General features: G+C 38.6%; 1 protein-coding gene across 1 annotated transcript in view; it reads left to right on the top strand.

Moving 5' to 3' along the window:
• The window catches only part of rxfp2a (relaxin family peptide receptor 2a), a gene marked incomplete at both ends in the record, with an annotated part of 39,818 nt that extends 18,806 nt beyond the window's left edge, over window positions 1–21,012 (top strand). The window contains 16 exons of the mRNA XM_079237407.1: window positions 162–233; window positions 2,221–2,292; window positions 2,754–2,825; window positions 5,718–5,789; window positions 9,134–9,208; window positions 9,380–9,451; window positions 10,203–10,274; window positions 11,079–11,153; window positions 13,818–13,889; window positions 14,020–14,091; window positions 14,280–14,509; window positions 16,505–16,650; window positions 17,611–17,706; window positions 19,046–19,214; window positions 20,413–20,631; window positions 20,747–21,012. Of these exons, the coding sequence (XP_079093533.1) occupies window positions 162–233; window positions 2,221–2,292; window positions 2,754–2,825; window positions 5,718–5,789; window positions 9,134–9,208; window positions 9,380–9,451; window positions 10,203–10,274; window positions 11,079–11,153; window positions 13,818–13,889; window positions 14,020–14,091; window positions 14,280–14,509; window positions 16,505–16,650; window positions 17,611–17,706; window positions 19,046–19,214; window positions 20,413–20,631; window positions 20,747–21,012 (1,852 nt within the window). The remainder of the gene's footprint in view (window positions 1–161; window positions 234–2,220; window positions 2,293–2,753; window positions 2,826–5,717; window positions 5,790–9,133; window positions 9,209–9,379; window positions 9,452–10,202; window positions 10,275–11,078; window positions 11,154–13,817; window positions 13,890–14,019; window positions 14,092–14,279; window positions 14,510–16,504; window positions 16,651–17,610; window positions 17,707–19,045; window positions 19,215–20,412; window positions 20,632–20,746) is intronic.
• Between the last annotated feature and the right edge of the window lie 452 nt (window positions 21,013–21,464).

Genomic DNA, 21,464 nt, shown 5'->3' with positions numbered 1-21,464 from the left:
GCAGCAGTAATGTTTTTATATGACTGTTCATTGCTCATAATGCTTCAGACGCTTCGTCCTTCCTCTACCTGCCTGTATCTATCCGAGTGTATCTGTACTCTGTTTGTGTGAAACGGGTGTTTTGTTTTTCTAACTGCGGCATTTCATCGCTCCTGTTACAGGTCGCTGAGGAGCAATGAGATCCGAGTGTTGTCTGATTTAGTTTTCTCAGAATACTCTTCCCTCGAGAGACTGTGAGTAATTGTCATGCTGCTTTCCACACCCTCATAATAGGTACTTTTGGTTGGTTTAATAATTATTTATGTTTCTGCATATAGTGTGGAAACACAGTAAATTCATGTCATTCAAGGAAACATGAATCAGTGGGTTTCTGATTAGACACTCATCCTAATGATTTGCCTTTTGTCGAATTACTTTGGTATTAAGATATTTCAATGCATTTTTTTATCTTTCGAACCCCAAAGACACAGTGTATTATCATTAGACTTGTTTAAATGTTAAGGTGGACAAATGGACCCCTGAAATCCAAGCAAAAATGAACTCAACACACATGAAAATGTATAATATGCTGCCACTTACGGCTGCAACAACGAATCGATAAAATCGATAAAAATCGATTATCAAAAGTGTTGGCAACGAATTTCATTATCGATTCGTTGTGTCGCGCGATTATTACGCCGGGCAATAAGTCGCGGAGAAGAAAAAAAAGAGCGGAGCAGAGCAACTGGCCGGCCAGCGTTTCTGAGATTGGAGTGAGACACGAGAAAAGCTGAGGTTGTGATGTTCTCAAAAATAGAAGATCTTTGACAAGTCGAGTCTTGGCCATTCAGCGTTTTCATGTTCCTCAAACTTGTTTTTAATGGAAGCTAGTCAGCTTGCTATCACGTTAGCTAACGTGTTTGGGTTGTGTATTGTCGTTAAAGTTACGTTATGTTCCGTTACAGTTCAGTCTTGCTTGTAAAAAACCGTAACGTGATGAAACATGCCGTCACCCCCCGGCCTGGTTCAGTTCACGCTGTCACTCGTTAACGTTAAACCGGCACACTGGCGGATCTGGCTGCAGGTTTTTCTTCTTTTTTTTTTTACTCAAAGTAGAATGAAGCAAATCACGTAGTTGGGCTTAGCCAACAACGTGATGTCGTGGTCATAAGAGACCCAGAATGAAAGAGTTTAAGGAAGAGGACGCTCTATATGGAGCAGTACAGCTTCCCTCTGTCCCAGTATTTCATACATATTGATAAAGCAGGGTATGCTAAATGCAGCCTCTGGAGGGATCAATTACAGTAAAAAGGGCTCACATTTGGCAGATATAAAGCATACATGTGTATGTTTTTAGTGTTAGTCCATTTTATTGTTTTAATTAACAGCTCAGGGATGTTCAAGGAGCAACCTGTTTGTGCACTTTCTGAAGATGTTTTGCACTGTCACTTCTGTTTTTGAATAAAGGGTTGGAAATGAACGCTTTTTTGATAAAAACATTTTTTTATCCGATTCATAGATTAATCGAAAAAATAATCAACCGATTAATCGATTATTAAAATAATCGTTAGTTGCAGCCCTACTGCCACTTTGACATTGTTGCTTCTTAAATATGACGATCCTTATTCACATGGAATGATTCTATTGTGAATGGTTAGTTAAGGTCCTGATGGGCAGGTGGCACATTGCATGGTAAACCCTACCATCAGTGTATGAATAGGTGTAAATGGGTGAATTATGACATGTTGTTTTAAAGCGCTTTGAGCGGCTGGAAGACGAGAAAAGCACGATACAAATACAGACCATTTCCTATTTCCCATTCTGCAGAACCTAATTGGTAGGCAACACACACCTTCACAAACCTTTTCACGGTCTTAAAAGTTCAGCTAAACAAGCTTTAATGACAAATCAAAGGTCAGTAATTGCAGCCTTGTTGTTAGTGTGTTTTTAGGGTCATAATTAGCATCTGAGCAAATGATTGCTCCTTGCATGTGACTGTTCTCTGTGTTGATGTGGAGAATATGTTGATGAGAGTATTATCCTCAAGTATGTCATTCTTACTGAAGTGTAAAAAGGGAAATGGATGATAGTGCAGCTAATGATAATGATGATTTTACTCACTTTTACATTATTCTAGTCAGGCTCAATAGCGTTTGTTTTTTGGCGTGGATGGTGTTTACGTGCATTAGAGAGATCAAGAGCCATAGAGTTTCTGATGATTTTGTGTCTTTCTGTTCCCAGGTTTCTGCAAAACAACAGCCTCCAGTTCATATCCAAACATGCTTTCAGCGGCTTGCACAGTTTAAAGAAGTTGTAAGTACCCTGCTCACTTCATTATTGACAATAATCTCACCAGGCATCACAAGTAGAGATCAGATTAACTCAAAACGTATATTATGGTCAGAAAATATAGCTTTTAAGGACGTTTTATGTTATAATCAATAACTGTTTATTAGGGTTGGAAATATTTTTGTATTATCAATTTATCAACTGTTTTGTCTTTCCACATCATTTAGACTATGAAATGTCAACAATTGCAAAATAAATGGCCATCACAACTTATCACAACACACTAACCCAAAGATATGATGTATGTCAAAGACAAGCAGCAAATCCTCACATTTGAAATAGTTTTTTTAAAAGCTAATTGATATAAAGCTATTTATATAAAGTAGCTTTTTTTTAAAGCTAGTACTGCTTGAAATCTTTTTATTTTATTTGAGTCAAAGAAACTACATTTGAAGATCACCCCCTCTTTTTCTGCTTTCTCTCAGGTTTCTCAGTGAGAACTTGATATCTTCCCTTAGTCCTGGTGTGTTCAGGGATCTCCATCAGTTAGAGTGGCTGTGAGTAGTACACACACACACACACACACACACACACACACACACACACACACACAGGCGGACGGACGGACGCACGCATGAGGAGGTTATTGTGTTGTGTACAGTAGATGGAGGGACACTGTGTAATATACAATATATTCAACCCACTGTAGTCATTATGTGCCTGTATGCGATACACTGTAAAATCCGATTAGTTAACCTTAATTAAAAAAAGATGCAAACCGATTGCCTTAAAAAAGTAAGTGAAGTTGACTATGTAGTGTATGTTGTACTAACACATGTTTATTTAGTGTAGTATACTTACACTTGAGTTTAAGTAACTAAAGATAATAAGAAAGGCGTACTTAACACTTTACTCAAGATGTACTAGTATAGCCTACTTCAAATTACTATTTCAAACAACTAAATTATTTCAAGTGAAATATACTTTGTGTGTATTCCAAGCAACACAGTAGGGCTGTGCGGTATACTGGTTTCAAATTTCCATACGGTATGAATTTTTCATGTACCGTTATACCGGTGGTGCATACCATTATACCGTTGGTGCATACCGGTGGTGCATCGCCGTAACAGGCAGCAACATTTAATGTTCACAGCTGAGGGCGTAGTAGTCTGAGCTTTACGTCTCAGGGTTAGAACTTTAGTCATGGTTTTAACTTTAGTCATGGTTAAAACTTTATAACAACAATTAATAACTCACAACTAATACTCTTTAACAGCGCAAAACACCATGACACAACAGTTTGTGACACATAAACAACACTAGAACACTGGCTCCCTGTTTCATTCCGGATTAACTACAAAGTCCTAGTACTCACCTATAAATGCATCAATGGACATGCACCCCCCTACCTACAAGAACTTATCACTCCCCTAACCTCCACCCGCACCCTCAGATCCACAGGCCGCTCGCTCCTTCGGGTCCCCAACACCAAGCTCCGCACCATGGACGACCGGGTCTTTTGCTCGGCACCGCCACGCTTGTGGAACGGTCTCCCTGATCACCTAAGGGCGACTCAGACACTGAACTCTTTTAAGACTGGCCTAAAAACCTTTTCATTCAGGAAGGCATTTTTTACCTTGAGTTAATTTATTGTCAGCTATTGCATTCTTATTTTTATTTTTTTTATTTTTATGGGTTGCTTTAACTATGTTTTAATCGGTTTTATTTGTTTTTACTATATGTGTGGCACTCTGAGATTCTTTTGAAGGAAGAGTGCGATAAAAATGAAATGCATTATTATTATTATTATTATTATCACTAATAATTGTACATTTATAAAATTACACCGCCGTACTGCATGCTGGGGACAGCGCAGGAAGAGATTGCATTTGTCAACTTTCATTATGTGACAATTATATCAGTTTTCAGATGACCCGACTAGCTCAGGTGGATGAGTGGCCGTCCCACCACCACAAGGTACCCTGTTTGATCCCTGGTCTCCCCATAGTTCGCATGTTGAAGTGTCTTTCAACATTAGCAGCAGTAAGAGACACTATATATTTTACACACAGTTATTGTTTGCTTGATAACTTACCTTATTGTTCTTCAAAAGAAAAAATGAGACTCAAAATCCAAGCCGTTTTTCTTGCCTCAGCTTCTGAGTCAGCTAGATCCACCGTGTCTTGAGCGCGCACATGAAGTGAATGTTGGCTTCTGCACATGCTCAGACCCCAGCCGTTATATGTTACTTGAGTGTATCAAGTTAGCTTTGCTCAAAATAATTAGTAAATTGGTTATTTTCGACCTGCAAGTAACTGTTACTTGGTAAAAACTAGTAAGAAGTGATATTTTTCATACCTGAGTAAAGTTAACTCATTTAATGTAAGTCTGGACCACTGTTACATTGTACAGTGTAGCCTTGTAGGCATCTTTTCAGATTTTGATTTGTGGTTTAGAATCCTGAAAAACAAATCCCCTTTATGTGCTTGAAATCATCTGGGTTGCAGTATGGAGTGCTTGGAGGGTATATTTTTGGGGATTAGGGAGAGTTGTTTTTATTTGTACCCGTAGAAGTCATACATTTTGCACAGCTGTGTGTCTTATTTTTCTGTGAAAACAAATTTGAGTCACCATGAAACAAAGAAAGAATTTCTGTTTATCCAATTATGTCAAGAGTTTAAGTGAGCTGTATTTAACAATCTGAAAAATAATAAAGCATCAAACAACTATTTGCTACATACAAATATAGTGCAGTAATGTTATAGTTATAGTTATCTAAGCTTCTTCTTGCTTTGTTTACATATCCGGGCCCACCGCGCATGTTTTAAGTGCATGTTCATGCATGTGAGCGTGCCGCACTGGTTGCTCTGCGCTGCTTTCATACGGCGCTTACAACTGATGATGCCGTCCAGACAGACGCACTCGGCGCTGAGGCGTAGCTCTCTGGTTCCCCCTTTAGGTAAACACTGTTAGCTCTGTCAGCACGTCTGCCGTAGTTTGCACTGTTTGCACTGATATGATTGTTAGCTACAAGCCAGCTAGAGAAGAAGTAACCGTCAGAAAATACATAGTTGGTATATAATATAGGTCTCCAGTAAGTGTTTGGTGATAGTGACATTTTGGGAAGTTCAAGTCTTATATTGATTCCACTCTCATGTCTACGTATATGCTAACTGTTAAACTAGAGCCTGTACCTAACAAGATACGTGTTCATTGATCAAATTTAGAGGCGCTGGTAGGAAGATTTCTGAGCTTCTTTAGCTTTTCCTGCCCGTTTCCTGTCTTTATGCTCCCAGGTAAAACCATGCTAGATGCATATTTAGCGTACAGACATGAGTGTGGTATTGATAATCTTGGCTAGTTCTTGGTAAGAAGGCCATTAAGCGTATTCCCCAAAATGTTGAGTTATTGTTTTAATAACAATACGTAACAATGTTTCTTTGTGCCAGGGTGTTGGATCATAACCCGCTAAGCAGCTTGTCCCAGGACACTTTCATCGGGCTCCAGTCTCTCATGTTCTTGTGAGTTGCATGGTTTTCTTTTAAAAAATCTTCTGTTTCAGTGTTGACTGCATGGTTTCTGATCTCAAAGTGATTCCAACATTTGCTGAGTCTCAGATGAGAAAAACTGATCATTGGATATCAGTTGGCCATATACAGTACAGTATGATTACAGATGATGTACAGTATATAAAACCAGCGCCTACTATTTAGAATAATTGCTCAGCTGAAGAACTCAATATGTGAAGTTATCATTTTATTCAGACCACAAAGATCCATGCCTTTTAAAGATGTTGGCAATCCCACAGGTCTCATTTTCCACCAGAGGAGATAAAGAGCTTTCATTATTGTCAAATATCTGTTTAGTTGTACTCTATGAAGACACACATAATGTCATGCTCAGTAATGTCTTTGAATTATGAAGGTGAGCTCTATCGCATTTTTTTAGGATTTAGCTCGAAATAGCATACCCAAACTAAAAAGGGTGTATCTCTGCAACCACTATTAGGGCTATTTGAATAATTCTGGTGTTATAATAAAGGCAACCCTTGTGAGCTTTTGGTCAGATGTCTAAATATTAGTATATATGTTGCTGGCTAAGAGTAAATAAAGATTGAAACACAGAAAAAATAGAAGTTTCAGGTCCGCCTATTAAAAAAAGCACTTTTAGGATGATTATCTCCTTGAAATGATGCTTCACTAAGCCCTGAGGCTCTCCCAAATCATAGCACAATATGTGAACAGTCTCTCTGCAATGTTTTCACTTGAAAAAAGTGAAGCAGAACAAAGACAGAGAGGTAAAGTACAAAGAGAATTCAGACGAGGTTTCCAAAATTTGCATTTGGGCACATTTGCGCATATTTTCGCGCATCTGTGACATTTTAATTTTTTCATGTAGCAAACCTTATATTTCACTTGTATATGACTTATGGTGTTCAATAAACGTGTAATCGTGGGGATTTACTGAGGGAAATGCATTTTTTCTTTTATTTGCTATTTTCTCCAAAAAAAATCAAAATTTGCTGACGATTTATGTTTTACACAGTTTAAATACATTTCTAAAAAAGGACCTATATAGGTCCATACGGGGCTTAAAGTGTTAAGAATTAAGGGAGTCAGCAGAGTCTTACAAAGGGTGTTATGTGTTAATCATTCCTGGCAATTTAACCTTTTTAGCCCTGCGACGCCCATTATTGTACAAGGAAAGAGGAAGATAAGTCAACACACGTTTCCTAAAGGAGATTGTATGAATCTAATAAAGTATGATACATCCTTGTGTGTAGTATATTAGTACCTGAAAAATCCAAATGCGGCCGGATTGCTTTTTTTCTTCTACTCGCTTCGACTTTTTCCACTCTGGAGGCTTCCGTGATCGTGGGAGGTTTTGAAAAACGCGTCACACGTCTTAAGCAGAGATTTATGCAAATCCCAGCATGCCCCAAACCAATGGTGTTTAGACATAAAGGTTCTCACGTTTACATTTTTTAACCGAAGGACACCATGGTTACAATGGTAATTCCCCAAGGCTTTGTTTTCTTGTGATCTTTCGATTATTTAGGTCATTATCTTTACAAAGAAAGGTCTTACAACTTTGTTGTTTAGGCCTTGAAGCATGCATCTGGAAAAACTCCGGGGCGGCTCGAGAAGGCATTTTTGGGAAATCTTGCACATATCATGCTGGATGTTCAGTTATGATCAATTGAGGCTCAAAAGGCTTTAATTGCGTTCATTTCAGAAGTTCTCACAAAAGGCAGAGGTCCAAACAGGCAGAATCATATTCACCAGCTAGGTTCCAGGTAACAGGCACTAAGAAACACAAACAAGGAGCACATGACAATGAATGGTCAGACACAATATCTCTTTACTTTCATAAAGGAGATAAGAAAGGAAGCAATGAAGCATCTTTCCTTAGCATTTAGAGAATTCCACCTGCTCTTAACATGCTTCGATACTTCTGGGTAATTTCACTCGGTACCTTCCAAGACAAAAAAAATGACTATTTGACAGAGTCTGAGAGTTAGAACAGAGCATCATCCTTACAGTCCCTATTCTGTCTCTGTCTTTCCCTTTTATTCTCTTATCTCTCGTCATTGTCACAAACTCTCTCCTCTCCATCCAGTCTCTGCTTCAGTGACTTGGCAGTTAGTATGGTTCTTTGTACAATAGCGAGATTGCAATATTGTTACCTCGGTCTTTGTTCACTGAAAGAGTCCCTCGATGCTTCACACCTGTCAACCCACAGTTTATCTTTCCACTTGACTCAATCACTATCTGTTTGCTTTTCTATCCACAACAGGTAACCATTTTAAGAAATGTCCTTTTAATATTTAAAGTTAAAAAGATAAAAGCCTTTCATAAATTCACTCTGGCTGTCTCTTCAAAGAACGTTTGTACCTTTCGGGAGTTACTCTTAGTCAGAAGCGACCATATGTCCCTCATTTGGTTTCTCCATTCAACTGTGGAGTCCCTTGTCACTAGGCTCAAGGCTTCATCTCTCCCAACATCTGTCTGAAGTGTTGACACCCGAAATATCACAATATAATATAATAATAACAGCTTTTAATCTGAAAACTGAATTTGACTTTGTAGCAAGATTTCCCTCCTTGTGGCAGGAGTCAGAGGAGGCAATGGACACTTTTTGGTTGGCCTCAAGGAAGTTCTGGCAAACCGCTGACAACTCGGAAAGGGAAAGCAGGGCTTGGCACAGGCTGTGTTCAGCGGGGAAAACTCTGGCGGTGGATTGAGGAAATTGTCAAGCGGTGGAAAACACACTTTGAGGAACTCCTGAACCTAACCAACACGTTCTCCCTGAGGAGGCAGAGTTTGAAGACTTGAGGGGAAAACTCATTAATAACCCTGCAGAGGTTACTGAGTTAGTCAAAAGCTCCCCGGCAGCAAGGCACCAGGAGGAGATTCATACTGAGATGCTGAAGGCACTGCCCCAAGCAAGGGAGTACAAGTATCTCGGGTCTTGTTCACGATTGAGGGTAAAATGGAGCATGAGATGGACAGGTGGTTTGGTGATGCTGCCGTTTTACCAGACCGTTATGGTGAAGAAGGAGCTGAGCCGAAAGGCAAAGCTCTCCATTTACCAGTCCATCTTTGTTCTGACCCTCACCTATGCTTTGGGTAGTGACCAAATGGATGAAATTGTGGATACAAGCAGCCAAAAGGAGCTTCCTTCATGGGGTGGCTTGCTCAGCCTTAAAGATTGGATGAGGATTTCAGACTTAAGGAGGGAGCTCCAGCTAAGGTCGCTGCTCCTTCCAGCTGCGCATCACCTCCTCTCTGTAACGGTGGGAACTCGTGCAGTGTGTGAGTTGAATCTCTTATTTGCAATAACATGTTGTTCTTCTCATCATCAGATCCATGGTGGGCACCTCGGTGCAGCAGCTTCCACACCTGAGTTTATGTCAACACATGCCTGCCTTGGACTGGCTGTGAGTCTGCTGTGACGGTGCACCTGTGTGTGTGATTCAGTAGATATCTGTACTCTAAATAATTGACCAGACAGATGGATGTGTGTGTTTGTGCTTGTGTGCATAGGTAAACATAGATGGTAGACAGAGATTACAGGAGGCTTATGTTCTCCATTTTTTTCCTGCTATCAGGGATCTTGAGGGAAACCAAATTCAAACTCTCAACTACTCGATCTTGAAGAACTGCAGCAACCTTGAAGTTCTGTGAGTATCCCACTTAAATGTTTCATGTAATAAAAGTCAAAAGTGATTGAAACACAAACCCTTTTAGGAGTGTAGAGTCATCCATTTCATTTAGGGGGATTTTGAATTTTCGCAAAACATAATCTCCAATTTAGTTGCATTCTCATCTGTTGCCTGACACATGAATAGGTTTCCTGAGTGTAATTACATACACACTATACCAATACACAATTATTCAGCCATTTTGTTCTTGTTTTGTTTTGTCCTCATATCTCTGGAATCAAGAGACAAAAGTTAGGTTTGATGTTATTGTTCTGTTTCATGCTTAACACACTAAGACAAACATTTAAAACATCATTAACTTTTTGAATTCTTCTTCAACATGAAAAGTTTGGTCAGCTTTGTTTTATGTGTTAGCAATAGTAATAATGATCGAGTCAAACTAATTGCATTTGAACTGTGAATTTTTTTAATTTAAAATGTTCAGTTAGTTTTACTCTCTCTCTCTCTCTCTTCCTCTCTATCTTCCTCTTAATAAGAATACTAAACACTCTGCCTCACAAGGAGAATGAGCAAGGCATTTATCTGCCATGTGTCTGTGTGGCTCTGTATGTTTCATAAACAATGCAGAAACTCCTGTTTTTGAGAGCTGTTTGAGTTCACATCAACTGTTAACAGATAGTGCATTGTGATAATTGGGAGGCTAATATTCGTTTAATGCAACAAATGAGATCTGGCACACAGTTTCTGACAGCAGCTCTGTCTTTTTCAGATTACTGATGGACAACAGGATCAAAAGTATTCCTGAAAACATGTTCCAGTCTCTGTGGAAACTGGCTGAACTGTGAGTACCAGCCACTTTGTTTGTATCTTTATCATTCTGTTTACATAATTATTTCAGTTTGTATCAGATGACAGTAAATCACTTTAAGAGGTCAGTTTAAGCAGTTATTGGGTTACAGTGGGAATTGAAATGTTGTTTTGAGAATCTTATGTAATCCAATGTAATTCATTTCCCATCAGCGGATCTTTATCATCATAAAAAGAAATTCTGCTATTTATTATAAATTACATTTTAAATTTTAAATGTCAAAAGTTAGGATTCTAAGCCTGGAACAATACAAATTAATGAACTATAAGAGGATAAATATAAAATCACAGAATTGCATAAAATGTAAACACAATACAGGATTTTGATTTTAAAGGCACCTTAAAATACATTTTAAATTAATCTAAATAGTAAATAAGAAATAGATTAGCATCCAGCAAGAATGCACATATAGGTCTATACAAACTGTGTATGGGTGTTGTCTTATAATTAAGGTAATGGATGGAGATTCAATGAAAGCTGTGTGGGAAACCATGCAGGTTTGTCTCGCTGAGATTGATTCTTGATTAATCCTTGCAAATTACAGTTTTAGAAAGAAATGCTGAAATTATTTTCATCACTTAGTATTCAATCATCAATCAATTTGATCCTCTGCTATAGTAGTGATTAAAACAAATGTTTTACCTCGGTTAATCTCCTGTAAAAATGAATTATCTATGCTTTGGTTAATACTTTGCACAATTAATTTGGGTTTGAAATGAATGAGAAGATGCAAGGAATTTGCATCTTCTTTATTATTTTCTGTCTCGGTGTATCTAGGAATCTGTCCAGCAACAGGATAAGGAAGTTGCCAAAAAACACCTTTAAGAGCCTCTCCAAGTCCCTGCTTAAACTGTGAGTAACTGAGATGTGTGTGTAATCGTGTAAGGAATATGGGGGATTATGGTATATTTCGTGTAAAAACACTTTGAGGATCTCTAGATTTAAGGTCGGATTCAGAGAACAACTTTTCATTTTACTGCTAATACCTCCCACAGGTGAGAACCTCCGAGAATTAAATTGAGTATTGGAGAACAAATACAGTTTTAGTCTTGTGGTAGACTTTGCTATCAGAGATGTTATTCAGTTGTAATCGCAAAGCCAAAACATTTGAAAGCCCATTTAGAATTGGTCCTCTGTGTTGTGTCTGGGATGAATAAATGAGCACAAGTAATATACATTTTCCATTTTATGGTCAGAACCAGGTTGAGTCCAGCTGTGTGCCAATTCTACATACTCTATAAACTATGATACAAAAGGTCTCATTTTAGCCAATTTAGACAATGGTGGAAAGTAACTAAGAACAAAAAACATATAGTTACTACTAATGTTCCAATGCAGGACCTTCACTTGAGAGTATTTACAGTGTGATATTGCAACTGTCGCCTCAGGATCTGAATGCTGCTTCTATCGTTAAAGATGAGCAGCCATGAACAGAAATACCAAACATAGAGCAGATGAAAACTTCAGTTCAAAAGTATAGGGACAACCAAGTGGATAATTGGGCTGTCTGAGATGGACATTTAACACCTGCAGCCATCAATAATGTTATTCCCAGGAACCTCGTTGGGCTGTGCAGCAATTGTTTAGGTGCCAAACTCCAAATTGCAGGTCCTGTAATGAAGGCTACTGATGCCCAGAATACGTTTACAAATATATCATCATTCCAATAGGAACGCCGTACCGGCACTTCTACATTTACGGAACGTTAGTTTTTTTTCTGCCATCACTCTTTCGGCCCTGCGGCGCAGCAGCAGTGTCATACGCCACATAAAAACAACGCGGCGAGCATTTAGACGAGTCGACGTGTAGGGCACCGGGAAGGGGAACGAGAACGAGGTTTCTGTAACTTATTGATGCATTGTTCACGTCTTTTTTTGTGAACTGTTATTTACACATTTTGTAACATTATTTACACGTTTTCTAAATCGTTTCTTTTGATCTACGGAATATGTTATTACAGGGCAAACATTTCCAGAAGAATCAAATGTTCAGATTAAGGTTGTGATATTTTCTACAGCTAATAATGGTCCAAAATGGTGTAAAACTGCATTTTTAAGTTGAAATTATCTTGATGGAGGTCCCCCAAACTCAATATATTTTAATCACTGTATAAATTCAGAATGTGTCTCTTTATCTTGACTATAGGACACTGCTCCTAAAACCTGAATGAATATCTCACACACCTCAGCTTTGCATGCATAGCTGCCTGTCTGGCTGACTGGGGTGGATTACAGTCTGTAGCATCCTATGCTATATTAGAGAGCGATTCTATAGACTACAAATAACACAGGAAGTCACTTTAAGTATGCACTTTAAGCACTTAAAGTATAACACTAGGTGGAAAGACAAACATCACTTTAACCTTAGAATGTTATATTAAGGATATTATTGGAGCGGTATAGCCTCACTATAGAAGATGCATAGCCCAAGGATACACAATATATATTATATGTTATATGGCAATAACATCAGAACCAATTATGACTGAAACAGTAGGTTATAACCTGCTCAAAATAGGTTGATGGTTAGATTGTGTGTGCAAAAGAAAAGATAATAATTGCAGCTTTTGCGATAGCATTAAGCCCAAATAGTATTAACTTGTATAAACAGTCAGTATTAGAGGCTGATTGCCAAAGTGTTCTACTGAACGACTCAGAAGGTCTTTTGTTCCAGCAGCAGTTTGATTTTTTTAAAGAATACCTTTAGTTGTGGTTTTTAGATTTAGCATCTTTCTTATATGTCATTTTTGGTGTTTGTTCTTTGTAATGTGTTTCTTGTCTGCTGTGCACTCTGAACTTTGTCTGTTGTTGTCTGTGTGACTTTTGGTGACAAATGAGTTTCCCCACTGGGGATTAATAAAGTTTTCTAATCTAAATTTATTTTACCAGCCTGAATGGGAGGTGCAATCTGCGTATAACAAATATTGTATTGTATAGGAGTCAGCTGAGGTGGTTCGGACCCCGACCCCACCTGGAGGTAGCAATCCACCAATAATAATATTATATAATATTGTATTGTATTGTATAGGAGTCAGCTGAGGGGGTTCGGACCCCGTCCCCACCCTGAGGTGGCAATCCACCAATAATAATATAATATAATATTGTATTGTATTGTATAGGAGAAATAAGTAACTTGAGAAATAATCAGGTGTGAATTAATTCAGAAACACGCAGAAGATTTGAATTGCACAGAAACAGATGCAGCAATGCCTTGATGCAAACAATATAACAGAAAGGCTGTTGTACTCTAAGTGCGAAAAAAATTAAGTACTTTGTATTTTCATTGTAGGTTAATATACAGGTATAACTCCAATGGGTAACTTTAGTGTGACAGTACTTAAATACATAATTCATTCTGTATGCTTTGTGGAGCAGCATTGAACACATGTATGTCAAAGGCCTGTTGTTATTGCCAAAACAGACCAAGAACATCTGGATTTTACTGTCATTCAGCCACATGTTACATATCGCCCAGGCAGGCTTTGTTGACTTCATTGTAATCTGTTTCTTGTTGCAGAAATATTTCCCACAATCCCCTTCTCCATATTCACCCCAGTCACTTCAATCACCTGATAAATCTTCAGTCACTGTGAGTACGCGCGCACACACACACACACACACACACACACACACACACACACACACACACACACACACACACACACACACACACACACACACAGCCTGTTCAGTGCTGAGATAGGATCTGTTTTTTGTAGGGCGCTGGAGGGGATAGAGATCCCTGAAATTCAGACTAAGATGTTCCTGTCGATGAAGAACCTCTCCCACATGTGCGTGCGATCTAACACAAGTATCGCAATCCTTACATGTATCTTGTCACCACCGAATAACCCCACGTGATGTGATGTTGCACTATCTTTTTCCCCCCTCATGTGTCATTGCTCGTCTAACTCTGTCTCTCTCACTCGTTTTCTTCTGCTACTACCCTCTGTTTTTCTTTGCTCCTTCTCTCTGCCAGCTACTTTAAGACGTTCCAGTACTGCTCCTATGCGCCTCATGTCAGGTCCTGTAAGCCCAACACAGATGGCATCTCTTCCTTTGAGGACCTGTTGGCTAACATGGTGCTGCGGGTGTCTGTCTGGGTCATGGCCTTTATTACCTGCTTTGGCAACCTTTTTGTCATCGGCATGAGGTCACTGATACGAGCAGAGAACAACCTGCATGCTGCCTGCATCAAGGTCCTTTGCTGTGAGTAACCGCACCTTTATCCTGTCAGGTATACTATATGCAAATACGGAAGTACAGAAATACAAATGCAAATGTAGCATCCAGCTGTGCATGTAAAGGTAGAGGTGAACCTTATTAGAACAACAACGGTGCTAAGGAGTCAACAGTATAGTAGTGGAAAAAAATCACAGGGATGAAACTAAAAAAGCAGATCTATAAAAGGGAATCTTCAAACTGTTCTTTAGAAAAAGTAGCCTGGGTCCAAACCCACTCTGAATCCCTGCTCACATCTATACATTTTATTTCATTCAGCAAATGATGAGGTCAAAACTTTTTCGCAGTTCAGACTGATAATCAGGTCTGGAGGCGAATACTTAAATATCAAAGGGAAAGCACTAAGCCATGAACCCCGGTAGGTGGACTTCAGCCTTCAGTAGCTCAAACAGTAGTTAGGATCTAATGGTGTTTAAAAGGGAATAAAAGTGCAGCCTGGTGAGAGATCAACCAATGTTTGTATGTCATTAAAAAAAGTAGCTGTGCAAGTTCTTGGCGTTTCTGTAACTTTACAATAATCCAGCCTGGAAAAAACGGATTAGGTGATTTGAGGACATCTCGGCCTGTCTTCGTAAGCAGTGGTCACACTACTGCACAGGCAGCAGAGTGAGCTCGTCCTCATGCAGCTGAAGATTTCATTTGTAATAATGAATGTAGAACATCCTGAATTAATACATTAAATTAAATTCTACATGTGATCAAGATCCTGTGAAATCCTATATGTACATCGAACCTCAGAGAAGACAATTTGCAGGAAACAGAAGCCTTGATGAGGCTTTGAGGTTGTGAGCTTCAGCAGTCGTGATTGCATGAATTAATATCACTCATCAATCCTTAGCTGCAGTATAATTATTATTAATAGGTTCTTTGAGATGACAGTAATTATCTTGATCTTCATAGTTACGGCTTGCATGCAGTAAATTTTGATTTTCTGTGTTTTTTATCCAACATATATTGTCACAGTGAATCTTTTAATTGTATAGAGAAGTATACAATAAAATGGGGGAAGATGTGGGTTTGCTGTTTTATATTAACAGGGAACCCACATCTCACCTACATCATTATATACATTTGTAAAAACCTGGAGTAATGCATCTTTTGAATAAGATTAATGAAGATAACATCTAACAAAACCCAGAATGATCTTACAGTAAATGCAGATATCTTCAGGCTTCCTGTCCACTACTGTATAATGACTCTCCGTGATATACATTTAAGTTTCATTTGTACTATCTTGGTTAAGTTTAAACTTTAAAAAATACGGACAAATTCAGCTTTAACAAGGCTTAGAGTTGGTTTCAAAATACCCAGCAAGAAGAATTCATATTCCAACAAAAAGAATGCATGAAGCACAGAGGCCTTGTTTATAAATCAATGACAGACACTTCAAAAGACTTAAATCTTCAAGTATTTAATAAGGATGGAGGTGCTTTTAAACAATTTTCCACAAAAGAATTCACAAAAGTCCACGTACTTTCTTTTGATTGACGCCTCCCTTCTTGAGCACCATTTGTTTCCTCTCCCCTCTGTCTTAGTTTTATACTCTCAGTCAGTTTTAATTAATCCCCATCACTCTGACTGTCTCTCACTTTGCTTCTCTTCCCTCTGCATTCTGTTCATCCCCCGGGCTTTACTCCGTTCTCTCAGCTCTCTCATCTTTATTCAAGATAAAACATTTATTTTTTGAAGGGCAAAATGTGTTTTCTTGTAATTTTCATCCATGTTGTGTTTTAAAAAGCAGTTGAAGCATCAAGTCACGTCTTAATGAACGCAGTGACTCACCTAGTGAGTGAGTGAGTGATCTCTCTTGCCAACCCGGAAGAGTAGAAATATTGTTGGTGTGTCTTTTAGTGAGAACCGTTGGGTCTGCAGTGCCAGCAGCTGACAGATGGACTCCTCTAACAAACCCACGCAGGGCACCTCTCTCCGTAAATGGACTCATGCTTGTCTTTATCTCTTCAGGTGCAGACTGCCTCATGGGTGTGTACCTGTTTTTCATTGGAGTGTTTGATATGAAATTCCGTGGACAATACAATCGTAACGCCCTGCTCTGGATGGAGAGCGTTGAGTGTCGGACCATTGGCTTCCTGGCCATGCTCTCCTCAGAGGTAACTTGTTATAGACACACACACACACACACACACACACACACACACACACACACGTGCGCGCTAATCTGCTCTGTGAAGTTAACCTTGTTTAACCCTAGAACACTAACGTTACAAATAGTAACACCATCACTAACGTTGGGTATATTTTACCCGATATATTGTACCTGATCAAAAATACTTCTCATCAAAATATATCAAAATACAACAATACAAGGCAACTTGAAGTACTATTCTTTTATTTTACCCTATAGAACTTCTCATAAAACAAAAAAACAGGTATCATGGGGGGACCCTTAAACAGGCTCAAAATCGGGTAAAAATGTATGGAATCGTCAATGAAACATGATTAAAAATATAAATAATGGAGCTATGAACTTGTTCTTTGGTCCACCCGTTCCCGGCACATGTGAGCCCTGTCCTGTTTCATATTTTAAATTGCATGGTTTGAATCCATGTTTGCTTTTGTTGCCACAATTCTTTGCACATTAAAGCCACCAACTGTAATAAAATAAATACTATAAAACCAATGGTAGGAATGTGGATCACGTGATTGCAAATGTTTTCTGTGGAAGGACTTTATGGACACACAGTGTGTTTTGGAAAGAAACACTGAACGCAAACTTAAGATGAAGGTTGTTTATCAGGTAAAGTTAATTTTGCAATGAAGAAATGTCTTCCAGTCGCTGACTCTCAAGTCTCAATTGGCTTTAACAAAAGCACTTGAATGCACAAACCAGGAAGAGTTTTCAATAAGCCCAGCACACATTGCTCTGTGATCTGTGACAACAATAAAGCAGATTGATGTTATTAATTGTGTTATTAATGGTAATCTGAAGCATGTTTTAAGCATTCTTCAAGCCAGTCTCCAAGTTTATGGTATGCGCTGTAAAATGTTCGTCAGAAATGTCACTGCAAGTGGTTTATGACGAAATCACGGTCCTGAATGTTTTCCCTCAGGTGTCTGTTCTCCTCCTGACCTACCTGACTCTGGAGAAGTTCCTGGTCATTGTCTTCCCCTTCAGCAACCTGCGCCCGGGAAAACTTCAAACTGTGGTGAGCTACTTTATAATACTCATACTGAAATAAGGACTGCTGAGTGTCTTCACATTTCACAGTGTGGCGTAAACTAATAATTCAACCTATGGTTTAAAATCAATAGATTTGATGTCTTGTGTTTATATTTATATAAATTTTATATAAATATAAATATTTATATGTGCTTATATTTAAAAGAACAAGCTATTATGATGAGCTATTCATTTATATATATATATATATCTGTGTTGTGCAACCACTTGATTTTAAGTTTATTTTAATAGTTGCACCTGCAGTACCGTGTATGCTTTTGAATGATTGATCTGCAATACTTGTGCTTGTATTTTGCTGTTGTTGGTAATTGTCTGTTGTAAATGCAAAGCACGTTGTGCTTCCAGCTTGAAAAGTGCAATACAAATAAAATAATTATTATTATTATTATTCTGCTTAATGCTCAGCCAGTGCGTTTATTGTGAAACCCCTTGTAGCCTTTGCTACGTTTAGAACTGTTCTAATCGCAGAGCAGATCGATAGCAGCCAAGTAGAGCTTCAGAAAAGCATGTTTAACGCGTCAATTCTTTCAGCTTTGGGTCACAGGGAGTTCGCAAAGCCATTTTTAATTTTAGACTGTAGACCTCAGTATAAATGACAATGCAATAATTACAAATAAGCCACAGATTCATGCTGCCAGTCGACTCACCCCTCAGTAGGAATTAGTTATCAAGATTGAGATTAAAACATTCAAGAAGATTGTCATCAAAACAGCTGTTACTTTGACACTTTTACTGTCAAAGTTAAATTAGTACTTATTACTAGAGTAATTATTGGTTCACCGAAGTTCACTTAACATTAATTCAAATGTTGTTTTGATAACCACATAAAAATTGCAAATCTATTTTACGAAAATATTAAAAAAAGTAAACAAAATAAAAACAACAGTATAATAATATAGCTTTTTCATTGATTCTTCTCAATCACTGCCTCACTCACGGCTGACTAGAAACACAGCTTTGCCATTTAAACACTTTTCACCATTACTCTGCGAATATACTCGTGCAAAAGCCTTTTTGCTGCTGCAGCTCCACCACCCCAGCCTCCTCTTTATGTGCTATAATTGCGTTATTGTTGTTTTAACTAAGATCAATATAATGTTTATTTGTTTTGGGGGAATCTTTGAGAGCTCACTCAAACAGCAAAGCATTTTCATCCTAATATGACTGTATAACCATCGGCTAGTAATGCTCTTTTGTTCTTGATGTAAGTCTGATTGGAATTTGCTTAAATCTTTTTTTAATTGTGGGCTTTGAAGCGCACCCTGTTCGAAATCCTAACAGCATGTTTGTCGTCCCACTGCAAGGTGGTCCTGGCCTCTATCTGGCTACTGGGGTTCATCATTGCTGCTGTGCCCCTGATGAATGAGGATGTGTTTGGAAACTACTATGGACGTAATGGGGTCTGCTTTCCCCTGCACTCTGACAGGCAAGAAAAACCTACCGCCAAAGGATATTCAACAGGGATATTTCTGGGTAAATTGAAGGAAAAAAAAATCTATTTTATATACAGTATATATTTCTAATGTATACTCATTATAAAGTGAATGCTGATTTTAGCAATGAATTAAAAAACTTGTTCGCAGCTTTTTTTTTGTGTTTGTTGTCGGTGAAAAATATTAATGTAATATTAATATTACTTTAAAGCCAATGAACCAATCTCTTGCTCATCATGGAGACATGAAAACTAAGACTCTCTATATTGTTATTATTTTTGGAAGGATGGATGGCTGAATATGATGCAGCTTCATTTTTTCATCTTGTCTGTTTCAAGATAAATCTGATCTCATCAGAAAGCGTTTGAAGAACAAACAAACACATCAGCCTTTATATAGTGTTTAGGGCGCATTTCATCAATAATAAACAATCACCACACACCTCACAAGTGGGATTCATCATTCAGAACCTGAAGAGCAGATGGTGCATCTGGATTTGACATTGCTTATATTTTCTATTCAAAGAAAATATAGAAAACATATATGAGACACTTAGGGGAATGTTGCGGTTTACCAACCAACTAACAGGACAGGGAACAGCATTGCGTGTTAGATTTGGCTATTCCACAGCACACACCACGGCTCGATCAGCAATGCATGATTAGTCTGGGCTCGTATAACCCAATGTTCTCACTGAGGCCAGCGGAAGTCTGGCAACAGTGCTGAATAAATTTCTCAGGTGGTTTCATTTATACAATTCCTTGAGGCACCAAGACGTAACATTATTCATTATGCCACAAGATGTCCATAGAACAATACAAATATGTGAAGTAGATGTTTGTTTTACTTTCTCTGAAACATTAATAATCTCACAGCAGCAGAAGGCTCTACCCTTAGGCTGAGAACCACAGGGCTGGTATGATGTAAATTAAAACAGGCTCGACCTCGACCAGCTGCAGCATTAAAATGTTGCTTAATCATTGATGTATCAGTATTAACAATTTAACAGTGTAATTTATTCTAATATATCAGTGGAAGTGTTTTTTATCTGGAGAATGTGGACTTCAGTATATTTTTTATAATAATGCTTTTAATAGTACTTTTAATTAAGTAGGATTTTGAATGCAGGATGTTTACTTGTAATGCTTTTTACATTTGTATATTGGTACTTTCACTAAAGTAAAGGATCTGAATATCCACTGCATTTATGTGTGTGAATAGCATGTGTATTTCTTTAGGTCTAAACCTGGTGGCATTCCTGGTGATCGCCTTCTCCTACTCCAGCATGTTCTACTCCATCTATAAAACTGGCATCAATGCCACAGACCTGAGGAGCAACCTGCACAGAGACGTGGCTGTGGCCAACAGATTCTTCTTCATAGTGTTCTCTGATGCCCTCTGCTGGATTCCCATATTTTTGGTGAAAGTCCTCTCTCTATTGGAGGTGGGGATACCTGGTAAGTAATACTGTTTGCATTACTTTAACAGCTGCCACACATCAGTGATCTACTGTTTGAACCCTTTTTCTTATTTCATAGAATAATCAATGCATATAAATATGTTTTCCTTTAGGCACCATCTCTAGCTGGGTTGTCATCTTCATCCTTCCCATCAATAGCGCCTTGAACCCCATCCTGTACACCTTGACCACCAGCTTCTTCAGAGAGCAGGTAGAAGTCTTACTCTGTCGTTGGCAGAGAAGACACATCATGAAAAAAGATCGCAAAAGCCTCACTTCCTCCACAATCATCATGGAGACGCCACGGCCTCCTTGTTACCAGTCACCATCCTATCTCCAGCAAATGCCACAGAACAGAGCAGATCCCCGTTACGCCTGAGGCGAGGCAGGAACTTTCCTGGTGCTTTGTAAACCTGCTGGTTTAGGTTCCTCTTGCTGGTTATTTCTTTACGCTCCTATAGGGCACTAGCACTGCTTTAATGAAACTGGCTTTTCAGTGGAACAAGATTAACAGTCACAGGCTCTGATGTGCTTCACATTTGTTAAAAATATACTATATACACACTGGGACAGCACTTTGGGGTTCAGCGAAGATGGGGATAACAAAGAAGATGGATGAGAAGATAAATAGCAGCAGATTCTGTACATCTCACTACCACCCCGAGGGCCATTAGAATGGACATGTCTTAAATCAAGCAAGAAAAGTGCTGATAGTACTTTTCTAGAATGCATGTACTTTAGTAACCCATTGGTCACTAAAGAGCAGGAGAGAGAGAGAGCTGGGAGACACGCAGCCAAAATATCTCTCTGATCTCACAGACATTGTTTTCT

Source organism: Taurulus bubalis (assembly GCF_910589615.1).
Source record: "Taurulus bubalis genome assembly, chromosome: 2".
NCBI lineage: Eukaryota > Metazoa > Chordata > Actinopteri > Perciformes > Cottidae > Taurulus > Taurulus bubalis.
The sequence above is the reverse complement of the archived record's forward strand: the minus strand, read 5'-3'. Positions and strand labels throughout refer to the sequence as shown.